Here is a 25,648-nt window from a genome sequence, read left to right as displayed (position 1 = left end):
TCAAATTTATACTTATGTCCCAGGTTCTGGGCTGGAACTGGAATACGCAGATAAATGAAATGCAGACTCTTCCCTCAAGAGTCTATATAATCTGCAGTTCCATGATAGAATAAACTCATGATAGAATAAACAAAACCATTTTTTTCCAGGCACCTTTCCTATGATCTCAAGGGTATGCTGAGTGTATTTACTGACATTCCATCAGATGAAGTCTGTAAGGAAAATAAATGAAATACAAACCAAAGAGGCAAGTCCTTGGAGTGGCATGGCTTCCTCGGCCTCATAGAGATAGAAATTCAAAGAAACAAAGAAATAGCCAGAGGCTGGTTCAGTGCAGCTGCGGCCGGTGACATGTGGGCGGCATTCACATTGCTCATCCTTGGGAGAACACCTGAAGAAAAACAAATCCATCTGAAAAAAACATAGGGGGGGCATGTGTAAAATGAAGGCACAACAGTGCTGAGCTAACTGTACCCCAAGTTTGGATTCATTCTTTGAGTTGATCAATCAACTGCCCTAGAGAGGAGGATGAGAAGCCACGGGCTCTACAAGTCTGGTCTTAAACAGCAAACCCAGATCCATAGACCGAGTAACCACTTCTTTCCTCAGTGGCTCTGATTCTGCTCTAAAACCAGGAAAAGGAGAGTGTAGGATCTGTCTTTATAGGGTGGCAAAAAGTTAGTGTTTTAGGCAGGTCAGGTCACACGTCTGCAGGCATCTGTCCCATCATCTCATGGGAGATCCAGGCAATAGAATTGTCATCTCACCCTTGAAAATATTTCAAGTAAAATGAATCAGTTGGGCTCTGGTTAATGTCTCAATATCATCACTTTTCAGTGCCCTTTGCCTGTCATGAAATAAACTCCTTCACCTGTGACGATGAGCATATCAGAAAAAAATGTGCTTTTATGTGGATATGTGAGTGAGGAATATTGTCACAACACTTTTTCATTCATTTTACTGACTTACACATTAGAATAAGCACCTCCAATATCACAGTCACAGGGAGAACACCCATAGAGATGATTTCCCAGTCCCCAGTATCCAACCTACAAAGAGAAAATGCTCAGTTGATTTATGTGTGCAGATGTTTGCTGCTTTGATGTACAATGTTGAGTGCATCACAATTCAGTTGATGCCTATCAAATGGCCGCACAGCCTGAACAATCACACAGTAGCTTTCTTTACCCATGCACTTGGTAATGATTTTCATGGACACATATCTCCCATTCCAAGGGCTTGAAATGAAGGGGACAGGTGAGTTGTCTGTCTATTGCTTCAAGTGGAATACAATGGAAACCACATGGCTCCTCTGACAGAACCAATTTAGCATCAAGTGGGGTTGTTAAAGACCAGTCGAGAGAAGTTCTTCAAGTAGCCTGTTTGCAACTGCTTTTATAAAACCAATAGATGTCCTTACTGCAAAATTCCTAGGGATTTTTACTTACACAATACTAAAATGTTTGTGGGTAAAAGAATCAATCAAGTTGATTTTGAGCTCTTATATGAATATCACAGTTTAGTAGAATCACTTGTTTATAAATAAAGTTGTTTTGGCATAACAATTTCTTTCCCTGAGAGAGTCAGCTCTGTTATTTAAGACTTTTCATCATTGCAACATCTTGACCTTTATTCAGTATAAACAACTGGTGAAAAACAAACAACTATTTCTTAAATCTGATAAGGTTTACTATAAAATGCTCAGGAAAATACTTTCCCATCAAATATCAATTTAACATGCTCGGACAATATTAAGCTCTTACTAGGAATGGAACTATTGCTTGAAATGGGTTTGTTAAATATCCCTACTTTTTTATCTTGGTAAAATTTTATGCGCAATTTTACTCAAAAATATTTATTTTAAACATAAAAGTTGATATAATTTGTTTAAAAATGCAGCAAAGTACTTTTGATATTTTTTCCAAAACCAAATTTCAGTTTAGGCACAAACAATGTGAAACAAACTGCTTCACTCAGGATGTGGCTGTGACACTCCCTCTGGGCAGGGTATGCTGTCATGTGGCCACGTCAACGCAGGTCCCGGGCACCATCAGACAGATGCGGATGTGGGCCACCTGAAGATGTGTGGCCTCAGCCCAGTGGGCAAGTCCCCACTGCTCAGTTATTTTCCTCCTGCAAATACAATCTAGTTAACTGTAAGCTAGCAGTGAACCTGCCAGCCAAAAATGTCAGCCTGAGCCTAAGGTTTGTTGGAATAATCCTATGTGGTGTCTTCATGGACCCTGTTAAGCAGGTCTGCGTGCTTCTTTGTGTTCTCCGCACGTGGTCACCGAGCATGGTGTGGCTCGTGTTGCTAAGTAAAACTCTGAGACTGCTTGCCCTGTCTCACACAGAGTGCCTTCTTTATACTTCTGTGCTTTCTTTCCCTACCTCCTCTGCTCCGTCCTCACATGTTTTCAGTAAAATTACTTAAAATACTAGCACAAAACTATGTCCTAATAGGCATATGTTTCATATTTATCAGCTACATTTCTTCAGACACATCAAGGTCACTGTTCTTTTACTAGGTTAAGTTTTTGTTTTTTCCTTCTAAAATGTCACGGTGGGCTGCCAAGACTGGAGGACACAGAAAAGAGTTGGGTTGGAACTTCCTTATTGCCTAACACATTTCTTATGGAGTAAAAATGTTTTACTTGACTAATTTTAGACATATATGCTCATATGTTTAGTGGAGTCTGTGAAAAATTCAAGAGTTTACTTCCCACAGAAATCTACAATACATTTAAATCCAAGTTGTTGTTTTTTAGGTTTTTTTACTGAGCTCATCCAAAATATTTTTATGCAAGGAGTGGGAGGGGTGGTAAAGGGACTGTGGGCAAAAGACAGATGAAGAGGCCCAATGACCTGGTGAGCCTAAAGAAGGGGACAGATAAATGCTCTTATATTCTACTGCTTGGCACATTTAGGTGAACAAAGGATAAAACTATTGACAGGAGCTATATTCCTTATGCTATACTAATCTTGGTGATCATTTTGTAAAGTATATAAATGTCCAATCACTATTTTGTATACCTGAAACTAATATAATATTGTAAGTCAAATATAATTAAAAAGAAAAATAAAAAAAAAGGAACATCTGTGAAGCACAATAAAGCAAACCCCAATAAAATGAAACAAACAAAAACAAAAAAATATTGACATGGTCTATTCAGTCCAATCTGGTAAATGTTGCTGTGCTGGTAAATGTTCAACCAGCTCTCTATGGGAGGGCAGTGCTGATTTCTAGTGTTTGCTGATTTCTGTAGTGTAAATATTTTTTAGCACAGGAGCATTGAAATATGACAGGACAAGGAGAGCAGTGTACAAGACCAAGCCTCTCCTCGGCAATGGCAGCAGAAAGCTGCATCACTACTTACAAGGGAAATCACAGGCAACTGGTACAGTGCCCTCCTCACATCGTGGTCGGGTGGCAAAGGGCTGGCACAGGCACTGGCCTGTGTCCACATCACAAGTCGAAAGTGGCAGACTCCCCAAAGGGTTACAGTTGCAGGCTGAAAGCACAGCATACACAATCACTCATTTCTATTTCCCCATGTTTGTAAATGTCCTAAATAGCTCACGCTGAGCAAAACACATGGCCACAAGAGCACAGAGCAGCCAGGCCTGCCCAGCCTATTGTCTGCCTGGCTGCGTGATCACTGTGCGGTGCGCAGCCCTGCACGGGAAAGTCAGCGCCAGACACTTGGGGAGCCCTCACGCAGACCCACTGGGTGGCCATTAGGGGCCCAGAAAGAGGAGGGAGTCAGGCAAGCTGGGCTGGTGGCGGGCCAGGCCCAGGGCCCCGAGGGCCGCGGTTCCTACCGCGCTCCTCCCCAGATGCGTCTGTTTCCCCGACTCTTTCTTGCTTCCTCAATGCCTCGGGCCATTTTCTTTACGTCGTCCTCCTCTCCCTCCTCCTCCCGTAGATACTTCTGAGTCTTGCTTATGTTATGAAGGCTAAGAAATTATGCCACCAGGGCATAGATTGCCGTGCAGGAAAAACCAGTGTTCACGGAGAAACACAAGTGTTCATCAGCTCATAAACGGGCCAGCGAAGTGGGATATACTCATGCGGTGGGATCTCATTCAGTAGAAGTACTGGCTCATGCTGCGACATGGGTGAAACGTGAAAACATTATGTCAACCCTGAAAGAAGGCAGTCATAAAAGACCGTACATTATAGGATTTCAGCTTATGAAATGTTCACAACAGGCAAATCCGAAGAGACAGGAAGCGGGTCAGCGCTACCTCGGGCTAGGGGAGTGGGGGCTAGGGAGGTAGGAGGTAAAGAGCTTGGGTGGTTGGTTTTTTTCTTTTTGTAGTAGAATACGTTTATCATACCATTTACCATCTTCACCATTTAAGTAGATAAGAACATGGGTTTTCTTTTCTTTTTTTCTTTTCTTTTCTTTTTTTTTTTTTTCTTTTTTGGTGCAAGAATACATTTAACATACCATTTACCATCTTCACCATTTTACAGTTCGGCAGGGTTAGTACACTCACATTGTTGCACAACCAATCTCCAGAACTCTTCAACTTGCAAAACTAAAGCTCTATACCCATTAAACACCATCTCTCTCCATTCCTCCCTCCCCTCCAGCACTTGGCAACCACCATTCTATGTTCTGTTTGTATAGATTTGACTAATCTACACACTTCATATAAGTGGCATTATACAATATTTGTCCTTTTGTGTCTGGCTTATTTCATTTAACATAATGTTTTTAAGGTTCATTCATGTTGTTGCATGCATTGGAATTTTCTTCCTTTCTAAGGCTAAATAATATTCCATTGTATATACATACCAAATTTTGTTTATCTACTCATCCATGGAGGCACCGAGTTGCTTCCACCTTTTGGCCATTGAGAACAATGCTGCTACGAACGTGAGCATACAGATATATCTTCCAGACTGTGCTTTCAATCTTTTGGGTCTTTAGCCAGAAGAAGGGTGTGGGGTTTCATGTGGGATAATGAAAACATTCTAAAATTGATTGTAGTGATGGTTATACAACTCTGAATATACTAAAAATCATTGAATTGTACACTTTAAAAGTGAATTGCACAGTATATGAATTATACCTCACTAGAGCTGCTTCAAAAGAAAAAAAACAAAACAAAACAAAAACCACCATTTGGCCTATTCTCAGAGGGCAAAAAGTTAGTCAGTGAACCAGGGGAAATGTCTGGAGTGCTCCAAAGTATGACGGAAAATTAGCTTGACTACATAATTCATTATCCTGAAATTTACTTTTGCTATTAAACTCAAGAAGAAAATTTTATCACAGAAAGATTCACATGCTGCTCTCTAAACATACAAATAATGTACATTTCTTTATGTGAGAAAGATATAGAGTATGATGCTGTGACAGAAGGGAAATGATTTACCTAGATTCCCTGAGGATTCTGCAGCTGTTTGAGAGCCCAGGCAGCTATAAATGCGTGTGATCCTAAAGTCAGGGATCTCTTCATTTGGCCCCAGAAAACTCCAAGTTCTTTCTATTTCCCTGAAGCCCCTCCCATGGTTTTTTAATTTTTTCTTTTCTTTGTCAGAGAACATAAAAATACTAAGAGGGATGTGAGAAGACAAGGGAAACATAATTTAAAAAAATAAAAAGAAACCATCACATGAAAATTGCCCAAGAAGTTATCAGTCTTTACAGAAAACCGCAATGCGATTTAACAAATCTGTATAAGAAAGTCCCAGTAGAGGCTGTTTTTCTAAAATTTTCGTAACTAGGCGTTGAATTTCTTGGCATTTTCCACTGTTTCCTCCCCCAGAAAAATGTGAGCGCCCCCTGCTGGTCCCTTATGACAAACTCAGCAAACCAGGAAGAACTAAACTAAAATTTATGTGAGCTTTTGTATCACTTTAAAAATCTGAGAGGCTGTGGATAACAGTGTGGTGATTTCTGGGGGTAGGGGGACTGGGGGTAGGTGGAAGAGGGTATAGAGGGGGTAAATGATGATAGACGAAGACTTGACTTGGAGTGGTGAACACACAGTACAGTGTACAGATGATGTGTTGTAGAATTGTGCGCCTGAAACCTGTATAATTTTGTTAACCAGTGTCACCCCCAATAAACTTAATAAAAAGGGGAAAAAAGAATAAAAGAACTCTGGTAGCCAAAAACAAACAAACAACAACAAAAGAACAAAAACTTTGAGAGGCTGGCAGGACTCTTGGGTATTTACAATGACCGAATTTTAGAGCTGACAGAGATAGCCCCAAGCTTTAAAACGTCCAGGCTGGTTGCCCGGCTGCTGTTGGCTTATGCTGACAGCCCATAGGGTCAGTGGCTCTCAGTCAGGAGTGGTTGGGCTTGCATTGGTCGCACTTGGCTCCTTCCACATTCTCCTTCCACAGGCACTGGCCAGCCACAGACCCCAAGGCAGGAAGGATCAGAGTGGCTTACACAAATGCCACCTGATATGGTCCCGTCTGGGTCACACTCACAAGCTGGGGATACAGACATGCATTATCTTAGTTAATGCAAATTGTGGGAAACCTGAAATGTAAGCACAGCATTTTATTCATGAAATAACTATTTTACTTTTTAAAATCATTAAATATGTTTAAATGATTAGACAAGTGGGCAAGGGCTGCTCAGAAATATCTCCCAGATCTTGGGCCTTGGAAAATGTTGAAAAATTCCATACATTTTTAAAAAAAAGACTTTTAAGTGATTCTAGGTAAGAGCGCCAGAGGAAGACGGCTATTATGAGAACTGGACGTTAAGAATAGATTATTTTGAGGGTCTTGAAAATGTTTTGGAGCAGAGGTGCTGGTTGCATAACACTGTGCCACTGAATTGTTCCTGGAAGGAGCAAGAAAGAAAGAGGGAAGAACAAGAAATGTTCAGATCCTTCTTTTCTTTTTGGGTGTCTGCTAGTGGGGCAAAACCTTAAGAGATTCTGGAAAATGAGATAAACCGTCACCTGTAGCAAAGGAGCAACTAAAGTTCCAACTTCCCCTTCCTGCTTTTTTTCAGCAGACAGTTGAACAACTGAAGAAAGGAATATCATATGATAAAGGATGCTGATGGTGTGAATAATTCCAGAGGGTAGAAGTTACAAAAGGTAGAACCTAACTGAGTATAAGGAAGAACTCTCTAACAGTTAGGGCTGCCCAATAGTGCGGCGACCCCCTCATCAACAGAGGTGTCCAGGCAGAGGCTGGAACAGCACCCATGGCTTTCGTTTAGGGGACAAGTGTGTTGGTAGGCATTAGATGACCACCAAGGTCTCTTGTATCTTTGTGGTGCTGTGTTTTCAATGTATTCCACTTTCAAGGAATGTAATAAAAACTTAAAAAATAAATATCCTAATTCTAAGGACTAATTATATTCACATTTATACATGTTTGCTTTAGATTAATAAAAATAATTCCATCAGATCTAAGGCTATGTTTACATAACAACCTTTAGGTTAGTGAGTTTAGTGAAAAAATCCAGTCAAACCCATTATTTGGTGTCATTGAAGCAATCACTTGTTTGTCTGACAGAATCTATTTCAATTGTTTGCTGTTGGATTGTGACTGGTGAAAAAAATCTTACTATGGAAAACAGTATTGGGTTCTGCTTAGTTTGGAAAAACCACATTTTTTTTAGTTCTAATCAAAGCCAGTTGCTTCTAGAAAGGAAGGAACAAATTGGATTCATTTTAGAAGTAGCCAAAAGGAAAAAGCTCAACTGTCTTTGGGAGACACTCCAAAGGGTTAGCGTGGAGTTCCAGAGCATAACTTAATTATGTTCAAAAGCATCCTTTGGGGGATGTGGGTGAGTGGGTAGTAACTTTAAAATAAACCTATGTCCGGGCCTTTAAGATAGAATTTCAATAAAATCTCTTGGTGTCACACAGCTTAATTGTAACAAACTTTCATTATTGGTGATTGAGTCTACCAAATCTTTGGTTTTTTCTGTATCACATTTGACTGTGTTTTAATCATGGAAGACTTAAAATTAGTCAACTCTTATGCCTGGAATCAGATTATGTAAATATTTAGGGTCAAACAAAAACAACTTAGAGAAAATTTATATGAGATTGCTGCTAGTCAGTCTTAATACACATCATTTGTATAGACACACTCACACACACATAAACATGTGTTTAGGTAAACTAGGAGAAAGTGGAGTCTCATGATGGTAGTTTTTATAAGCTCCTCATCTGCCTTTTCTCAAGAAACAACTTGTTTACAAACAATGACTTCTTCATTTCATATTGGGGAACTAGTTTTCCTTCTTTGGTTCCCTTCAAAAGTACCATCTAGTTAATAGTGGTTCTGAAGGAACAAGACTTTGTTCAATGTGTTCAAAACATTTGGTTTAGTTATTTCCAATCTCTTTCCATACCCTTAGATGATCTGTTTCAAAACATTATACTTTCCTGATTCTACCTAAGAGAGCAATTTCATCTTCCTTTATAAATACATAGCTTTTAAAACATGAATAAAAGGTGTGTGTGTGTGTGTGTCTGTGTGTGTGTCTGTGTGTGCGAGATTATGGATTCTGGTAAAAAATGTAGGACACTTAGGACATCAATTTAAAAATAGATTTTTTTCTGAGAATACAGTTCTTTGTATCAATTTTAGGTAGGCCATGTAAGGTAAAATTTCATGCCATTAGGTACCTATTGAGTAATCTGAGCAAAACAAGTTCATTTATGCTTTTTTACATTGTGATGATTTAAAGTTTGAAATCTAGAATATTGTATGTAGTCAGGTAGCTACTGAATTACTTTTGTATAAGATTTCACTTTACGTATTATGATTATATAAAGTTTGAAGTTGTAGTTTCATAGCAAGTCCTCCACCCAATATAACATTCTATTGATGATATAGCCTAAGAAGCAGGATTTCTGGGTGTTGAGAGGGGCAATCTTCCATGGATTCTGGGCACCTGAACAAATTTTTTGCTGAGTGCCAACAGTGCAAGGCCCTGACTGCTCTTTATCCAGGCCATAGCTGAAGATTGCATTGTAGCAAGCTCCCTTTAGGAACAAAGAAACCTTTCCCCCAGACAAAGAAAGAGCTTGCTTCCACTGCTATAAAAGCAGTGAATCCTCTGCTCAGTGTTCCTTGGCTATGAGATAAACTCATTAGGTGTACAGGAGCCACCTGGTATACTCTGAGTTGCCCCATGGGATTTGGAAACTCAGACCAGTACAAACATCTTGCTGCTTCCTGTGCCATGAGTAACAAAGTCCTTTGTCTTTGACCCAGGAGTTTCATGTTCTCCACCAGCATCCATGAAACAATAATGGACTAACTTGTTAGTTTGCAGCAGAGTTAAGTAACAGACCCAGTAACTGGCACTGTTTGAACTCAGATTGGAGTATTTATCTATGCACTAATTGACAGCAGTGCTAGGACCAGAGAGAGGCAAGCGAGGTGCTGCGGGCACAAAATTTAAGGAGGCACTCACTCAGGTTAGTGCAAGTGGAAAGTGTCAACACTATGCTTGCATGACTCTGAGAATGGTGCTTCCTTAAACTTTGGGGCCTAGGTGCTTCATTTGCTTTACTCTAGTCTCATTCCTGCAGGAAAATGTAAATTAAAATAATGATGAGGCACTATTTGAGCAGCAAAAATGAAAGCATGTTAAACCAAATGTTGGCCAGAATATAGAGCGGCATGAACTCTCATACAACGTTGGTGGGGCTGTTAATTGGTATACCCGCTTAGGGGACAATTCAGTATTATCTAATCAATATGAAGAAGTTCATACTATGTCCCAGTAATTCTACTCCTAGGTATGACTCTTAGGGACAGTCTTTTTGCATGTGCACAAGGCCACATATATAGTTATTGTAGCATCAGAAGAAAAATAGGCAAATAGATTTTGTCAGATTTATAGGAAGAAAGGAATTGGACACAGAAATTAAAATTGGAGAACTAGGGCCACCTGATAAGGACAAATCTTAAACATATAATGTTGAATGAAATAGTCAAGGATATGTACAACATAATATCACTTACCTAAAGTTTAAAAATACGCCGATATATATTGTTTGTAGATAAAAACATATGCGAAAGTGTGAAAATAAGCAAGGTGATAAGTGCAAAGTATAGTTAGAGTTTATCCCTAGGAAGAAATGTAGACAAATGGGACAGATGTGCACCTAGGACATCATTACTACCTGCAGTGTTTTATTGAAGCCCTGAGTCTATGTGAGAGCGGTATCGGATTTACCCAGTTTGTGCCCTCATCCTTGTTTTGGTGGCAATGCATATTGCCACAGTGTGGCAGTATTACACATCACCAAAGAGGTTCCAGGATATTTCCCGTAAGTGTAACAAGAAGGTTCATTTCCTTGAACTCAAATCTTGACTACACACAAATGGGAGCTAGCAAACCAGAGCACGGTAAAATTGACACAGCCTATCTTCCAACAGCTGCTAACAATCATTTTAACTAATTTTATTGCTAGTTAGCATAAAACACAGCTTGGAACCTTCCTTTGGAGTAAGAATCTGTGAGCTCCTCTGACTGATGAGAAGACGGAGATATCCTGGCCAGGACTTTGCACTGAGGTAATTAGCTGTCATCACCTCTAGCATGGACATGGAGGACTGGCCCTAATCTGGACACGATGGAAGCCCTGATCTCTCTAAAGTGCATTGTCCAACAGAAATATGAGTCACTAGTGTCATTTAAAATTTTCTGGCAGCCACATTTAAGCAAGTGAAATTATTTTTAATATATTTAACCCAATAAATAAAAAATATTCTCATTTGAACATGTGATCAATATTTTAAAAATTAGCAATGTTTTACTATACATTTCCCCCCAAAACTAAGTGTTAGAAATCTGGAGTGGTTGTCTACTTACAGCATGTCTCAATTTGAATTAGCCATGTTTTAAGTGCTCAGTAGCCACATGTGGCTAGGGGCTATGATGCTGGACAGTGCAGCTCTACAAAACAGTGTCTAGACTGCAGTAAACTGGGGTACAGCTTACCTTCTAGGGTGAATGGCTCAGGGAAGAGTTTGCTGCTGAGTGGGCAGCCAACCACATCCCAGGCTCAGTCACAGGCTCCTAACCCTTTCTAGAAAGGAGATCTCTTTTCCCTTCTCTAAAATTCTTGGTTGAGAACCCTTGTTCTATGTAATCAGCCTTAACAGAGGGGATTCCTTCTGTAAGGAGATGTGGGACAAATGTTGGGCATGCGGGTCAGAACAGCTATAAAGCAAAAATGGCACCATTCATCAATGAATACAGCTGTTTGTGCTAAAAACTACCTCACATTCATTAGGGAGAATCCAACTAGAGTCAATAGTGAGGATCCAAAATGAACTGGCATTTAATAGACACCAATTATGTACTTGCCCAATGGATGACATCAACATAACCTCACATCATGCTTGCCCTAAACAATCCTATAGAGTTATTCTTACACTCCCCTCCAATGGTCTATGATCCCCTAAGGGAAATATGTTTAGGTCTCTGAAGAGAATAGAGGGGTTATAGCTCCAAGTGCAACACATAGAGATGTGGCAAACAGAATCATTTTGTGGGGGTTAAGGGTTCCAGAGCAGTGTTGAAGAGTAAGCCAGTCTACATTAATTTAAGCACATAAGGCCCGAAGTTGGGTGGGATGTGAGGAATTCCCAGTCAGGTTCAGACTTAGAGTGGTCAGGACCAGTGTGAGGTTCAAAATCGCAGTTGTTCATGACCAGAGAAGGGCATAAGTTCAGAAAGGAAAGAACTTCAGTCAGTAGCCAACTATTCTTTCAATTCAATTTTTAGATGAAAACCTATGGCTTGCCATAAGAAACAAAATGTCATTTTTCTCTCTTCCTTTATGTGTTAAAGAAGGAAAAACACATGTTGGGAACTCTCAGACTTCCCCTGGCATTTTTAATCTCACTCAGTGTGTTTCATATTAGGCTTTATTTACCAACACATCATCAACTTCCTTATTATTTTTTTACAAAGAACAAAAGAATGCAGAGATATTTTCTTCTCATACATGGAAAGAGTGAAACATTTTGAGTTATGTGCTTAAAATAGACTTCTATTTCTCTAGAAGAAAATAATCTTTCTTAAAATGAAAAGAAAATTTGTTCTTTATACAGGGCTGTGCATTCTGGTGGATACTATTCTACTCCTTGCTCTGACATTGTTAAAATCATACAGAAAGAGACCTTATTAAAAATATGAAGAAAAAAATTAGAAAGGAACTTAATCATACTGTTTTCAGATTGCCACCATTTCTCTTCTTTATTTGGTCCAAAACTTGTAATCACATTCTCAATGGTGTGGCTGTTGGTCTGGGCATGCGGACTGTATGGAAATCTGGAGTCACAAATGAAACATTTCTGTTGTCCCTGGAAAATGCCACTAATAAAATTTAAAATAAAGAATTGTAATTACTTATTGTTGACCTAAATTTAAAAACAAGCTGTACTTACTATATTTGTCATTCAATCTGGCTAAAAATAAACAGCAGAGGAAATAACATCAATTTTTTCATCAATAGGTGCTTAAATACAATAACAAATGAAATAAAATATGAAAGAATTTTTATAAATTTACATATTTGGAGCAAATGCAAACATATGTAGAAGTCATTTTTTTCTCATACAAGAGGCAGATGACCTGGAGATTATTTTAAACTATAGAGAAATAATTAGAAAATACTCTTTGAATGGAATTTTTTTTTAGTTAAAAAGAAAAAGAATATTTGCCATGAAACTAATAAAACAGTGGACCACTAGGTTATATGCAACCATCATCTTTTCTCTCTCAGACATAGTTTTTGGCAGAAAAGCTTCCAGTGCCAAACCTTTGTATCACACTTGTGCCTTTTGTAACAGATTTTCATAAACTCACAACAGAGAGCCCCACCTCTTGTCTCGCAGACTAGAAGGTCTTATTAGTGAATTGAAACTAGTTTTGCTTGAAATAGATTTTCAAAGGCTGTACAGCCACGATTGGCCTTGGAGTTTGCTTAATTTAACATGTCTGTTTGTAGCTATACTTACTTAAAACTCCTAAGGAAATCTCCAAAGATTCCAAAGACTGCCAATAACCTGCACAGTTGTTCCTGGCTAATATGTGGGACATTGGAGGAGCATTTTTGCAAAGCTTTCAGGACACAGGAGGTGTTTATTACAATCCCCTGTAGTGGAAATTGCCTACAACAGTGAATGTGCTAGTAGGTGTTCAGTGAACATTGAGTTTATGTCCTGAATGTGGCTTACAGGCGCCTACATGACCTCACCAGCTGCCTCCCTGATTCAGTCAGCCCTAGCTGCACTCATTTTTTGCTTTTCCTTGAGCTTACCAAGAACTCTCCTGCCTTAGAATCTTGACATAAGCTGTTCTCAGCTCCCTCCAGTCCCCCCATCAAATATTCTTATCTCTTGCTCTTTCCGTTCTTTCAGGTCTCTGCTTAAATGCCATCATCTTAGAGAGGTTTTCCTTGACTTCTAAAATACCACCACCTGCCACCCCTATGGCCTCTGCCAGTCTCTGTTCCTCACTCTGCTTGACAATATTTTCTAAGCCCTTGTCACTACTTGAGACTATGTTATGTAGTTATTGGATTATTGTTTGTTGCCATTATTAGACTTTAAAATGAATGAGGGCAAGGACTTTATTTTATTTATGGCTGTATTCTCCTTACCTAGAATAGTGTATGGAACATAGTAGATGTTCAATAAAATTTGTTGAATGCATGCATGATGATTTTAAAAAAATATGTTTTTTAAAATTGATTTGAGAGAGGAAGGGAGAGAGAGAGAGGGGAGAGAAATACAGAGAAACATTGACCTGCTGCTCTACCTATCCATGCACCCACTGATTGATTCTTGCATGTGCCCTGACCTGGGATCAATGATTTTAATGACTATTTTGGCTATAGTCTATAAGAATAAACTAGCCTTTCAAGAGATCCAAATAATCTTTTTAGAATCACTGGCCACTATAAGCCTTCTACTTGAAGAAAACCAAAATGTACTTTGGAAGTTGAGGAATAATGGAAGCTAGATCAATTCTGCATATGGGGAGGCTTAACTCAGACTTGTCCTAAAAGAGCAGCAGAAGCCCTGTGATTCCACCAAAAGATGTCAAGACTTTGAAGTATTTCCAGTAGTACTATACAAACTACTGGGGGAAATATTTATCCTCAGGGCTTGTGGGCTATTCTTTCTGTAAACATCTCAGAAGCACAGTCTTTTCTGGGTCTGGCTACAGAAGATGTTTAGTTGTAGTGACTAAGTGGGAGTCCCACTTGGCTAACACTGTGGGTCCATGTTGACTTGAAGTTTTTGGAGAGAAGGCTGGGCTTGGCAGCAACTTGTCAGATAACAGATGGGAAAATCACCTCCTCCTGCATGACATTTATGTGGACTAGCACATGTAGCCCCACCTGTGATACTTTGACAGCCTGAAGATATTTTGAGATTTCTTTTTCCAGTTCTAAGATTTTTAAGATTTCTATGATTTTCTAGACCAAAAAAAAAGCCTCTGAAATTTGATTTTACTTCTGTTTTTTGGTAGTGTGAAATTTCTAATTATTGTCCGAGTACATTATGAGTTGGCTATGACAGTAGTAAGTAAATGCCAGTGGCTGAAGAACAAGATGGTTGATGTTTGGTTCAGACAGTTTCTAATATTAGAGTTTAAAACCACTTCTTTGTCCACAGGCCCTTGACTCATAAAGTTACTTGAAGGGTCATTCGTCCCACCTGACCTAGAGTTGGGCAAAACTTCTACAGTGTCATTTCCTTGCACATGTAGAGAATTTGCTTTCTTACACAAGTACTTCCCAAACTTAGAACAGTGCTAAGCACTCAGGTAGTGTCTCCACTTATTTATACTCATCCTCTTTTGCTAGAAACCAATTAACAATACAAACCATTTCCCAGAGACGTCCAGGAGTTGCCTTAAAGAACAATACATGGAAAAGCCTGGGCTACTAATGTTAGGCCTGTGTCCAACTTCCTTCCTGAACATCCTCTTATTCAAGGGTTGACGTGATTGCCTCGGGCTTTTCAGCAGGTATGATACATAGATGACCTTGGATGCTTTATCTGCTCCCAGAACACAGGGAGGAAAAAAAATGTAAAGCAACTTGTCTTCTTAATAAACTGGTCTTTAAGGGGAAAAAAGGCCTTAAAATATGTTCACAGTGGGACTTTATGGTTTTTAGGCAAGGCAATTTCCAAGTGGTAGTGTGAAGCTGCTCAGTGAATTCCAAGTTCTACACCCTTCTCTTTTTAAGGCAGGACAATGAGAACTCATGTTTAGCATAATGGTTTTGAGGCCCTGAGGGATCCTCAATCTTCATTGCATAAATCAATTATGTTTAATCTATGGCAGTCACTAAGACAGCCCTTCAAAGATTGAACTGAAAAGACTTTTCTGTCTAATTCTAAAGGTAACAAGAAATAGATGAAGCAGATCTTCCCTATTTTCTGATCTGTCCAGGTTTCCTGGTTTTGAATTGAATCACCTGCATCTCCGATGTTCTGAAGGGAATGTTGTCTCCTTTACTGTTGTCTGAACAGCCCCAGAGGTACCTGGAAGAATCTACATCATTGATTAAATAATGTCCCAACAAACAAACAAAGAACCAGCTCACCTCAAGGTAGCCAAGGATGCAATATTTCTGGGCTCTCTCTAGCCCACAGGTAGAAGAAGCTGTGAGCTTTGTGCTGCATCCCACTAGGAGATTGCCAGTGGGGGGACGACAGGCACCCCTGTTACATTCATCTTCAGCTTTTGCATAACTGAGAAAGCCTTAAACACAACAGAAACAGCTACTTAGAAGGCAGTCCAAGGGTAGCAGACGGCTTAAAAAAGCAACTGGTTAAGTCGGAAAGTTAACAGTCGATTTATTTTTAATACCAGTTATGTTGATCATTAAGACCTTGTCCTGGATGCTATTGGTGCCCCCAGTCTGATGGAAATCTCTTAGCCTGGGGGTTATACCATCTGCATTCATGTCCTACCTGGGCTAGACTGTAGCCAATGATAAATACTTTGTTCAAAGGCTGGTTCCATTGCCTCATGCTAGGATCAACTCCACTGAGCAAATTGCTCAGAACCTCTCCTTGGAAGGAGGCTGGAGCCTGACTTCAGCTGGGACCACATCTGCCTTCACTTTCCTCACCCTTAGTTCTCAGAGCATCCCTCAATAAACCACATGCACACACATCCCTGTCTCAGGCTGTTTCTAAGAAGCCTGATCTGAGACAGCTTCTTTGGACTGGGAATTCTCTATGTATCATTTTAAGGCAAAAAAACTGAAGACTAATGCACAGACACAAGGAAGGAGAATCTTAATCTTGCCTCTTACACCTGTTGTTCCAACCTGTACAAAATCAACCTGAGAATTGGAAAAGAATTTTCTCGTAAAATGTGTAAGTTCAATTGATCCCTCAGATGAGCAGTGGAACAAATGATGCCCCTTTGGGATAAAGTGAGAGATGGGGTTCCAGTTTGTATAGCACATGTAGCCCTTCACACTTGCTGTCCAATAGATCTGCCTTGAAGGGATTTGGTCACAAGAGATATAAGATCATTGTAAGAGCAACTCTATCTCAATTCAATTGTCACCTCAAGTCTCCACCTTTCATGTGCAGCCTCTGAGATAATATTCTTAAATTTCAGTTTAAAAACTTTTTAAAGTTCTATTTATTTAAAAATGTTAAATTCTGCCTGGCTGGGCTCGGCTCACCGGTTGAGCATTGACCTAGGATCCAGGAGATCGAGGTTCAATTCCTGGTCAGACGGGGCACATGCCCGGGTTGCGGGCTCAATCCTCAGTCAAGGGCATGTGGGAGGCAGCTGATCAATGATTCTCTCATCATTGATGTTTCTCTCTCTCCCTCTCCCTTCCTCTCTCTGAAATCAATAAAGACATATTTTAAAAATAAGTTAAATTCTGAGTTAAGATAACTGTCAAATCTTTCTATGTAAATATGGGATGGGTAGGACAATCTGAACGATTTCTTGCCTGCATGGTTTGCTTGCATGGTTTGCTCTATCATGTTAAAGTTATACTTTTGTAATCCATACATATTAACAGATTTGTTTACTGTTGGAAAGACTGAAGAAAACAAAGTAGAATCTTACTGGGGCTAAGGTCTAAGGTTAACAGCCATATAAAATTAAGTGCAGATACAATGTGAGTTGACTATAAATAACTATATTTCATTGGGATAGTTATTTATAGAAATAGTTCTATTTCTTCTTTTAAAAGTGTATTTAAACAAGACACTGTAGTATCTTTTAAAATTTAATTAAAGGGTTAGAATTCTGTTTGATTCTCAAGGCCAAAATCCAGGCACTAGATTTCTCTTGATTACTATTCAAATTATAGGCATGATAATTTTGCAGAAATAAAATAGATTGAAATACACAGGACCCAGAATAGCTAAAACAATTTTGAAAATCACTCTATTTGATATTAAAGCTACAGTAAACAATATAATGTAATATTGGTGGAAGGACAGGCCCATAGATCAATGGGACAGAATAGAGAATCCAGAAATAGATCCACACAAACATGCCCAACTGATTTTTGAGGCGCAAAAGCAATTGAATGAAGGAAGGACTACTTTTCAACAAATAGTGCTGAAGCAATTGGACATCCATAGGCAAAAAATGGACTGTCACCCAAACCTCATGACTTATACAAATATTAACACAAAATGAATCATTGATTTAAGTGCAAAATCTAAAACTATAAAGCTATAAAACTTCTATAGCACATAGGAGGAAATCTTTGGGGCTTAGTGCTAGGTAAAGAATATTTAGATTGACAACAAAACCATGATCCGAAAAGAGAAAAATTGATAAATTGGGCCTCATCAAAATTAGAAACTTTGTGAAGTAAAAAGGCAAGCTACTGACTGGGAGAATATACTTGCAAATCACGTATCTGATAAAGGTCTTGATCTAGAACATATAAAGTCCTCTCAAAATTCAACATTAAAAAAAATCCCAACTAGAAAATGGCAAGTGGCACTGAAGAAGATATACAGATGGCAAATAAGCCTCTGAAAAGATGTTAAATATCATTAGCCATTAGAGAAATGCAAATCAAAGCCACAATAAGATAGCACTGCATACCTATCAGAATGGTTAAAATAAAAATAGTAGCAGTAACACTAGATGCTGGAGGAGATGTGGAAAAACTGGCTCACTCATATACTGCTGGTAGAAATGTAAAATGGCATAGCCACTCTGGGGAAAAGTATGGTGGTTTTTAATAAAGCTAAGCATGTGCTTATCATACTGTCCAGCAATTGCATTCCTAGATAGTTATCCCAGAGAAATGCACATTTATGTTTACACAAAAACCTTCATAGAAATATTCATAGCATCTTTACTTATAATAGTAAAACACTGGAAACAACCCAGATTTCTTTCAATTAGTGAATGGTTAAGCAAAGTGTAATAGATCCATACCATGGAAAAATACTTAGCAATAAAAAGGAGTGAAAATCACTGAAACAAGCAACAATGTGGGCAAATCTCAAAGGAGTTACGCTGAGTGAAAAAGGCCAATCTCAAAAGCTTATATACTGCATAATTCAATTTCTTGAATGACAAAATTATAGGGGTGGAAAACAGATTGTCAAGGGATTGGGGAGGCAGGGAGGGAGGGAGGTGGGAGTGGAGATAAAGGGGTAACACTGGGGAAAATATTAGTGAGGGAGAGAAACAAGATGGAGGCGTAGGTAACAGCTGTACCTGCCGCCTCCCACAACCACATCAAAACTACAACTAAAGTACAGAACAACCATCACTTAGAACCTCACTTAGAACCTCCTGAAATCTAGCTGAACAGAAGCCCTACATCCAGAGAACTGAAGCAGCACTGAGACCAGTAGGAGGGGTGGAGACGCGAGCACATTGGGGCTGAATCCTGGAGACTCGGCCGCGGGTTCACACCCACTGTCACGGTTTAAACCTGGGAGGGATATCTTGGCAGTGTAGGTTTCCTAGAGGAGTGAGGGGTCCCAGCCCCACATCGGGCTCCTAGCCCAGGGCTCCAGGGCTCCAGGGCTGGGAAGAGAAACCCCCACAACATTGGGCTGTAAAAACCAGCAGGGACTGTCACTGAGGGACACAGAGGCTGTGGGAGCCCCAGACTTTCCTCTTAAAGGGCCCACACACGGACTCACTTAGACGTGCTCCCTCTGAGCCCCAGCGCTGGGCAGCAGCTTGAAAGGAACCTGGGACACCTGGGGAGGAACTAACCTGCCTGAAATTGGGGCAAGAGGTGAAGGAGCAGCTTTCTCCCAGGCAGAAGAGTAGGCAGAGGCCATTGCTCCTTTGGTGAGTCCTCCCCGCACACAGAGCGTGCAGGCACCATATTTGAATCACCAGCACCTGACTCACACCTTTGGCCTCACCCCGTGATTCCTGGAGACCCTCCCCCTCTCCACCTGCAAACTCATCCAGGCCATTTCCAGTGGTTTTTCAATGCAAGTGGCCTTTCCAGCCTTATGCTTAGGATTTTCCTAAAATCTCTCAAATAAGCAGCACTGTGCCCCATATATCTTGAGAAGTGGCCCCAGGCCAGGCACTAGCTGCAGCCTGCACTGGTTCATAGCTTGGCCTCTCCTGGACAACCCCAAGCCCAGCACAAGTAGCAGCCAACTACATTTTGCTGTGTAGCTCATGCTGGGTGGCCCTGGGCAAGGCACAGGCAGAGGCTCACTTTACACCTCCTGGGAGGCTCCAGAGACAGTGCACCTGGTGCTCAGACTTGACCACTCTGGATTACAACCCTACCACATCCACAAGTGACACACTCAAGGGGTGTACTTGGTGAACACCAAAGCTCCACTGAAGTAAATCCTGCTCCATAGAGGTGTCTCCAGCACAGAAGCTCTTTGGCTGTAGTTGCAGCTGGTCCTCACAGTCGGTTGACCTGGGGGTCAATTCCTCCCAGTGATGCCAACAGCAACCAAGGCTCAACTATAACAGGGCAGTGTACACAGGCCACACAGGGGAACACCTAGAAGGACCAGCTCAGGTGACTGGGGAGGCTGAGCCACTGGACCCTACAGGACATCTACTACACAGAGCCACTCTACCAATTCCAGGAGACATAGCGGCTCTACCTAATACATAGAAACAAACACCTGGGAGAAGCCAAATGTGGAGGCAAAGAAACATGTCACAAAGGAAAGAACGGAGGAAATCTCCAGAAAAGGAACTAAATGAAATAGAACCAAACAAGCTAACAGATAGAGAGTTCAGAATTTTGGTTATAAGGATACTCAAGGATATTAGTAAGACTATTGCAAAAACAAGTGAGACCTCGATGACCTAATAAAATACCTATCAGAAATGAAAGCTACACAAACTGAAATGAAGAGTAATTTACAGGGAATAGAGTAGAGGACGCTGAGAATCAAATCAGCAATTTGGAATATGAGGAAACAAAAAACACCCAACCAGTAGAGCAAAAAGGAAAAAGAACCCAGAAATATGAAGATAGCATAAGGAGCCCCTGGGACAACTTCAAGAGGCCTAACATTCATATTATTGGGGTGCAAGAAGGAGAAGAAAGAGAGCAAGAAATTGAAAACCTATTTGAAAAAATTATCACAGAAAACTTCTCCTACCTGGGGAAAAAATAGTCTTACAAGTCCAGGAAGCACAGAGGGTCCCAAACAAGAGGAACCCAAAGAGGCCCACAGCAAGACACATCATAATTAAAATGTCAAAGTTTAAAGACAAAGAGAGAATCTTAAAATCAACAAGAGAAAAGCAGTTAGTTACCTACAAGGGAGCACCCATAAGGCTGTCAGCTGATTTCTCAACAGAAACTTTGCAGGCCAGGAGGGAGTGGCAAGAAATATTCAAAGTAATGAAAAGCAAGAACCTACAACCAAGATTACTCTATCCAGCAAAGCTATCATTTAGAATTGAAGGTGAGATAAAGAGCTTCTCAGAGGAGGAAAAGCTAAAGGAGTTCATCACCACCAGACTAGTACTACATGAAATGTTGAAGTGTCTTCTTTAAGAAGAAGCTAATGAACAAAAGAATCAGACAAACTAAATGGATCCAGAGACATTGACACATGCAACAGACAATCATATTTCAGAGGGAAGAGGGAAGGGAGGTGGAAGGTGGGAGATTAACCGAAGAAGTTATATGCATGTATGCATAACCTATGGACATGGACAATGATGGGATGAAGGCCTGGGGAAGAGGTGGGAGTGAGGTGGAGGGGGTCAATGGTGGAAAAATAGAACACCTGTAGTCCTTTTAAGAATAAAGATAAATTTTTTTAAAAAGAGGGTAACACTGGGGATCCTTGAGGTGATGGAACTGTTGAATCTTAACTGAGAAACACACACACACACACACACACACACACACAAATGAGTGCATGTAAAACTGGTGAAATTTGAATAAGGTCAATGGACTATATATGAATATCAATTTCCTGGTCGTGATGTTTTACTACAGTTATGCAAGATGGGAGAAACTGGGTAAAGGGTATATGGGTTATATCTGTATTATTTCTTATAACTGTGTGAGAACCTGCAATTATCTCAAAATGAAAAGTAAAAAACTCGAACAATCCTCTCTTTTCTCAAAATCACCCCATCAGCCTCTGGATCAAGTAAACCTACACTCTGAAATAAAACATAACCTGTTCCAGCTGCTCCTATATACTTTTTCCTTGAGACATTTTCTGCCAAGAACTGATTGCAACAGACAGGAGTGAGACGATCGGCCTAAAATGAAAGAGCCACCCCCCCCCCCCCACACACACAAGAAACCATTCTATGAACTAAGCTTGGTTTCTTCTCAGTTTCCTCAATTATAAAAATAAAGAATTTATTTATTAATTTGTTTTGTATCTAATGGATTTCTTTCCTTCAACTTGTCCTCCAAAAATATAGGCTTTTGAAAAATAATGTTCTTTCTTTTATGCATACATTTCCCACATGGACTACTTTTTTAATCTGGTTATTTTGTGATTATTATTAGTCTGCAAACATACATAGATCATAGTTCTACAGTTAAGAATATGATACATAATGTTTACTTCCCCACAGGTCACCAAATGACAGTTTGAGCAGGGAATTTTCTATCTTCAATCTCATTGCAAGGATTATTATTCTAAAACAAAGGCACAACGTTTCTTTTTCTTTGAGACAGATATGTGAAGAAACTTAGTTCCATCACTTTTTATTTCATTGCATAATATATGATCCTAGATTGGTTAACATGAATTTACCTTTTAGTCACTCAATAATCCAAACACAGATCTTTTATTTCCTAGAATTGGCATCCAGGACTAATAGTTAGTTAGAATTTTGGACTGTAATAGACAGAGGCTTTTTGAAACAAGGTCAGGCATAAAACCTCTGCCAATGCTATATGTGGATTAACTAAGACTTCCCTTCCAGGGATTTACTCCTTTAGACAAGTTCCATCCTGAAGTCTTTTATTGGAATTGTTGCCTCAGAGATTTAACCTACTTTTATAACCTAACTTGGCCAAACTTGTTTTAATCAGATGTGTACTTTTCTGAAATAAACATATTCTGGGGTTTAGTTAACTATTATTTGTGTAATATTCTAACTGCAAATATGAACTTGTGGTCGAAAAATACTTGGCAAAAAGTGACTAGAAACATAAGTAGTTAAGGTTTCATGCTTGAAGATAAACTGAGCAATATCCTTCTTGGGCTAAGGACTTCAGCTGCCAGATTGTTGCATTAGCAATAGGTTGGAACTAATTCAATAAAGATGAAGAATAAAGATTTTCTTTAGAAAATCAATGTATTCCTCAAAAATGACATACAACTTAAAGTTAGAATCTTATTAAGAACAAATGTAAAGAAAATGCACAGCAAATTTTCTGTAAAACAAAGAACCGTTTTGTAGAAATAACCATTATCATATAATCTCTCAGTAGTTTTGTATATTGCTATACTTTTCTGAAACATGTGAGATGTTTTCATGTACTTTGGAGTGCACCTCAGAGTTTTAGAGGCTGTAAACATACACTTATATACTCAAGTTATTTATTATGGGTAAGAAAAAGTACAAAGAATGCAATTAGATGAGGTTTGCACTTTGCAACCAGTTCTCCAAACCTGGGGCCAATGCATGTTTTATGATTCTTTCTTCTTATTTTCCTTAGTCAGAACGCAAGACAAAGTGTTATATAGGCTCCAGCATTTACATAAATGCCTATGGTAGAACAGAACAGAAAGCGCCCAAGCTGATGATGTGTGGTAACAGGGTTTGTAGTTTGACCCCCGGCAACCCTAGAGATTTGGGTTAGATCAGGGTACCTTGAGTCTAGAAATCCAGAATGTATTGTAGCGAGGACTTTTCTGCCCAAGCTAATTTAGTTTTGGAGACCTTTCTTCCAAAGAGAGGGGTCTCCTTGAGGAGGACTCTCTGAGCAAGGTGTAAGTTATACTCTATAGAGGCTGGAGAGAAGATGCAGCAATCCTCAGTGGTTACTTCCAATTATGAATGTTAGCTTACTCCCAAAGAAAACACCCAAGCCAGATGTAGATTAAACAACTCTTTTCTGACTATCTGAGGCCAGATCTACGCTTTATAGTCCTCAGGGTGCAACATAGCACATCTTTGTTCCCACTGACTTGTGACTCACCTCTCGGAGGCAGGAAATTTTCAACAGAGAACAAATGAGCATTTCCCATCTAGAACTGTTCTTTCCTCCATTACCAGCAAATCTAACTGGGAAATTGCCTCAGGGTATAAAAGTAGTAAAATTAAAATACAAGATTCTTAAAGTTTACTGTCATGAAGAAATTCAGCATGAATCTTTGAAGAGAAGATTCTAAGCAATTTAGTTAGTACTTGGTAACCAAAAGCAGGTCTGTTATAGACATAAAGTCAAGATCAAAGAAAATAATTGTTGGAAACATCTTTTCTATGACTAATGTAAATTAACTCAGCTTATTAAAAACAGCAGAGGCATGGACAATTTGGCCTTTTAGCTCGGAGCTGTTGCTTACTCAGAAAAAGGAATTTTGCCTATAAATTCTTCATGAGACCACATCACTAGGACAAATGCTACATTCAAAACAGAGCTATTTTTAAAAATTGAAATGCATTATATTGGTAAATTATGACTCTGAGAGTATTGTACTTTCTTTAGTACATATCTTACTTTATTTACTCATGTGCTGAGGATAATAATCCATTAAGGAGTGACAGGAATACCTACTAAACATATTCAAGGGAAATTTTTTATTTGCTTGACACAGTTATACAACAGAAGAGTCATGCAAATATACAACAATATAGAAAAAAGAGGTGAATATGTTTTAAAACTATTTCTATTAAATATTTTAGAACAATTTCATACAAGCAGAAAATTGATTTTTGACAACTAATACTCACCAAGGTGCAAAAGAAAGGTCAGTTGAAATTGCATTCTTTGATCAGGAAATGACTAAATTCAATTCTGCTAGGTTAAAAAAAGGAGGTTAAACCAGTCACTGATAAACTCAATAACTGCATCAATCATCAACTATTTGAAAATTTGTCTGATGGCTCTTATCCTTTAGGGACACAGAATACCTATAGTGCCCAATTCCTTAAAAAATAAGGGTATATACAAGTTTTACAAATATTTGTTTTCTATTTTGAAATCACAAAATATAGTCATTTGTGGGAAATAATATGGAACAAATATAACTTTTTTTGCATATTTTTATTTTAATGGATTTTTACTCATCTTATTATTTAGAAAAAATTTAAATTATACAATTAATATGTACTCATTATTGAAAACAGAAAAATCAGATAGGCAAAATAAAATAATTATGATCCATAGTACTGCCACCTAGAGAAAAGTGGTTAATGTCTCACTATATGTTCTTCCATACTTTTTTACTTGCCTATAAATGTTTTCCAAAAATGATGTCACATCATATGCTTCTTTCAATCAGTATAGCCCAGTCATCTTTTTGTACCAGCAATATATTTTCACATTAGCAATTTTCAACCTAGTGAGGGCATCTGGATCACCTGGGGGTTTCTAGAAACCAAATCTGTGTCCCCCTTTGTGGATTCAGCTACATCCCTCTGGATAGAGGGCTCCCCAAGTCACTGTGCGGAAGCCCTGACATAGATGAAAGTGTACATGCATCCAGTGGGCTGGGAGGAGAGGAGGTAAAATGCCCTTCTGGGTCAGTATTTAATGACTGGATAGTATTCTTCTGAATGCAGGAACCTAAATTTATTTAACAAATCCCCTATTGGTTGATGTGTACCTTGTTTCTAATATTTTCCTGTTATAAATATTTTTGCTAAATGTTTGTTTATATCCTTAAATATTCCCCAACATATATTAAATGAAGTGGAAATAATAAATGAAAGAGCGTGCACACACTTGTGTGTGTGTATACAGACATATATATGCATACATAAAGAGTACACATACATATGCATATATACATGCATACACACTACATGTATATATATGCATGTGTGTGTGTAAAGCTTTTGATGTCAAACTGCCATTCAGAAAGTATGTCCCAACTTACACTCTCATCAACAGCCTATGGGGATAGCTGTTGACCTGAACCCTTACCAACATTGAGTATTATGAATTTTTAAAGCTTTGTCAATTTAAAAAGCAAAAAATTGTGCCTCATCATTATTATTTTAATGTA

At 39.1% G+C, this 25,648-nt stretch overlaps 1 protein-coding gene across 1 annotated transcript in view; it reads right to left on the bottom strand.

The window, feature by feature from the left end:
• The window catches only part of LAMB4 (laminin subunit beta 4), a 103,345-nt gene extending 78,940 nt beyond the window's left edge, over positions 1 to 24,405 (bottom strand). Inside the window, 8 exon segments of the mRNA XM_087820864.1 lie at positions 241 to 391; positions 970 to 1,049; positions 3,403 to 3,512; positions 6,277 to 6,400; positions 6,402 to 6,460; positions 12,193 to 12,328; positions 15,589 to 15,746; positions 24,372 to 24,405. Coding sequence (XP_087676990.1) covers positions 241 to 391; positions 970 to 1,049; positions 3,403 to 3,512; positions 6,277 to 6,400; positions 6,402 to 6,460; positions 12,193 to 12,328; positions 15,589 to 15,746; positions 24,372 to 24,405 — 852 coding nt within the window.
• Positions 24,406 to 25,648: the final 1,243 nt, after the last annotated feature.

This window comes from Miniopterus natalensis, chromosome 10 (assembly GCF_054644295.1).
Source record: "Miniopterus natalensis isolate mMinNat1 chromosome 10, mMinNat1.hap1, whole genome shotgun sequence".
NCBI lineage: Eukaryota > Metazoa > Chordata > Mammalia > Chiroptera > Miniopteridae > Miniopterus > Miniopterus natalensis.
Note: the sequence above shows the minus strand (reverse complement) of the source record. Positions and strands in the feature narration are given on the sequence as shown.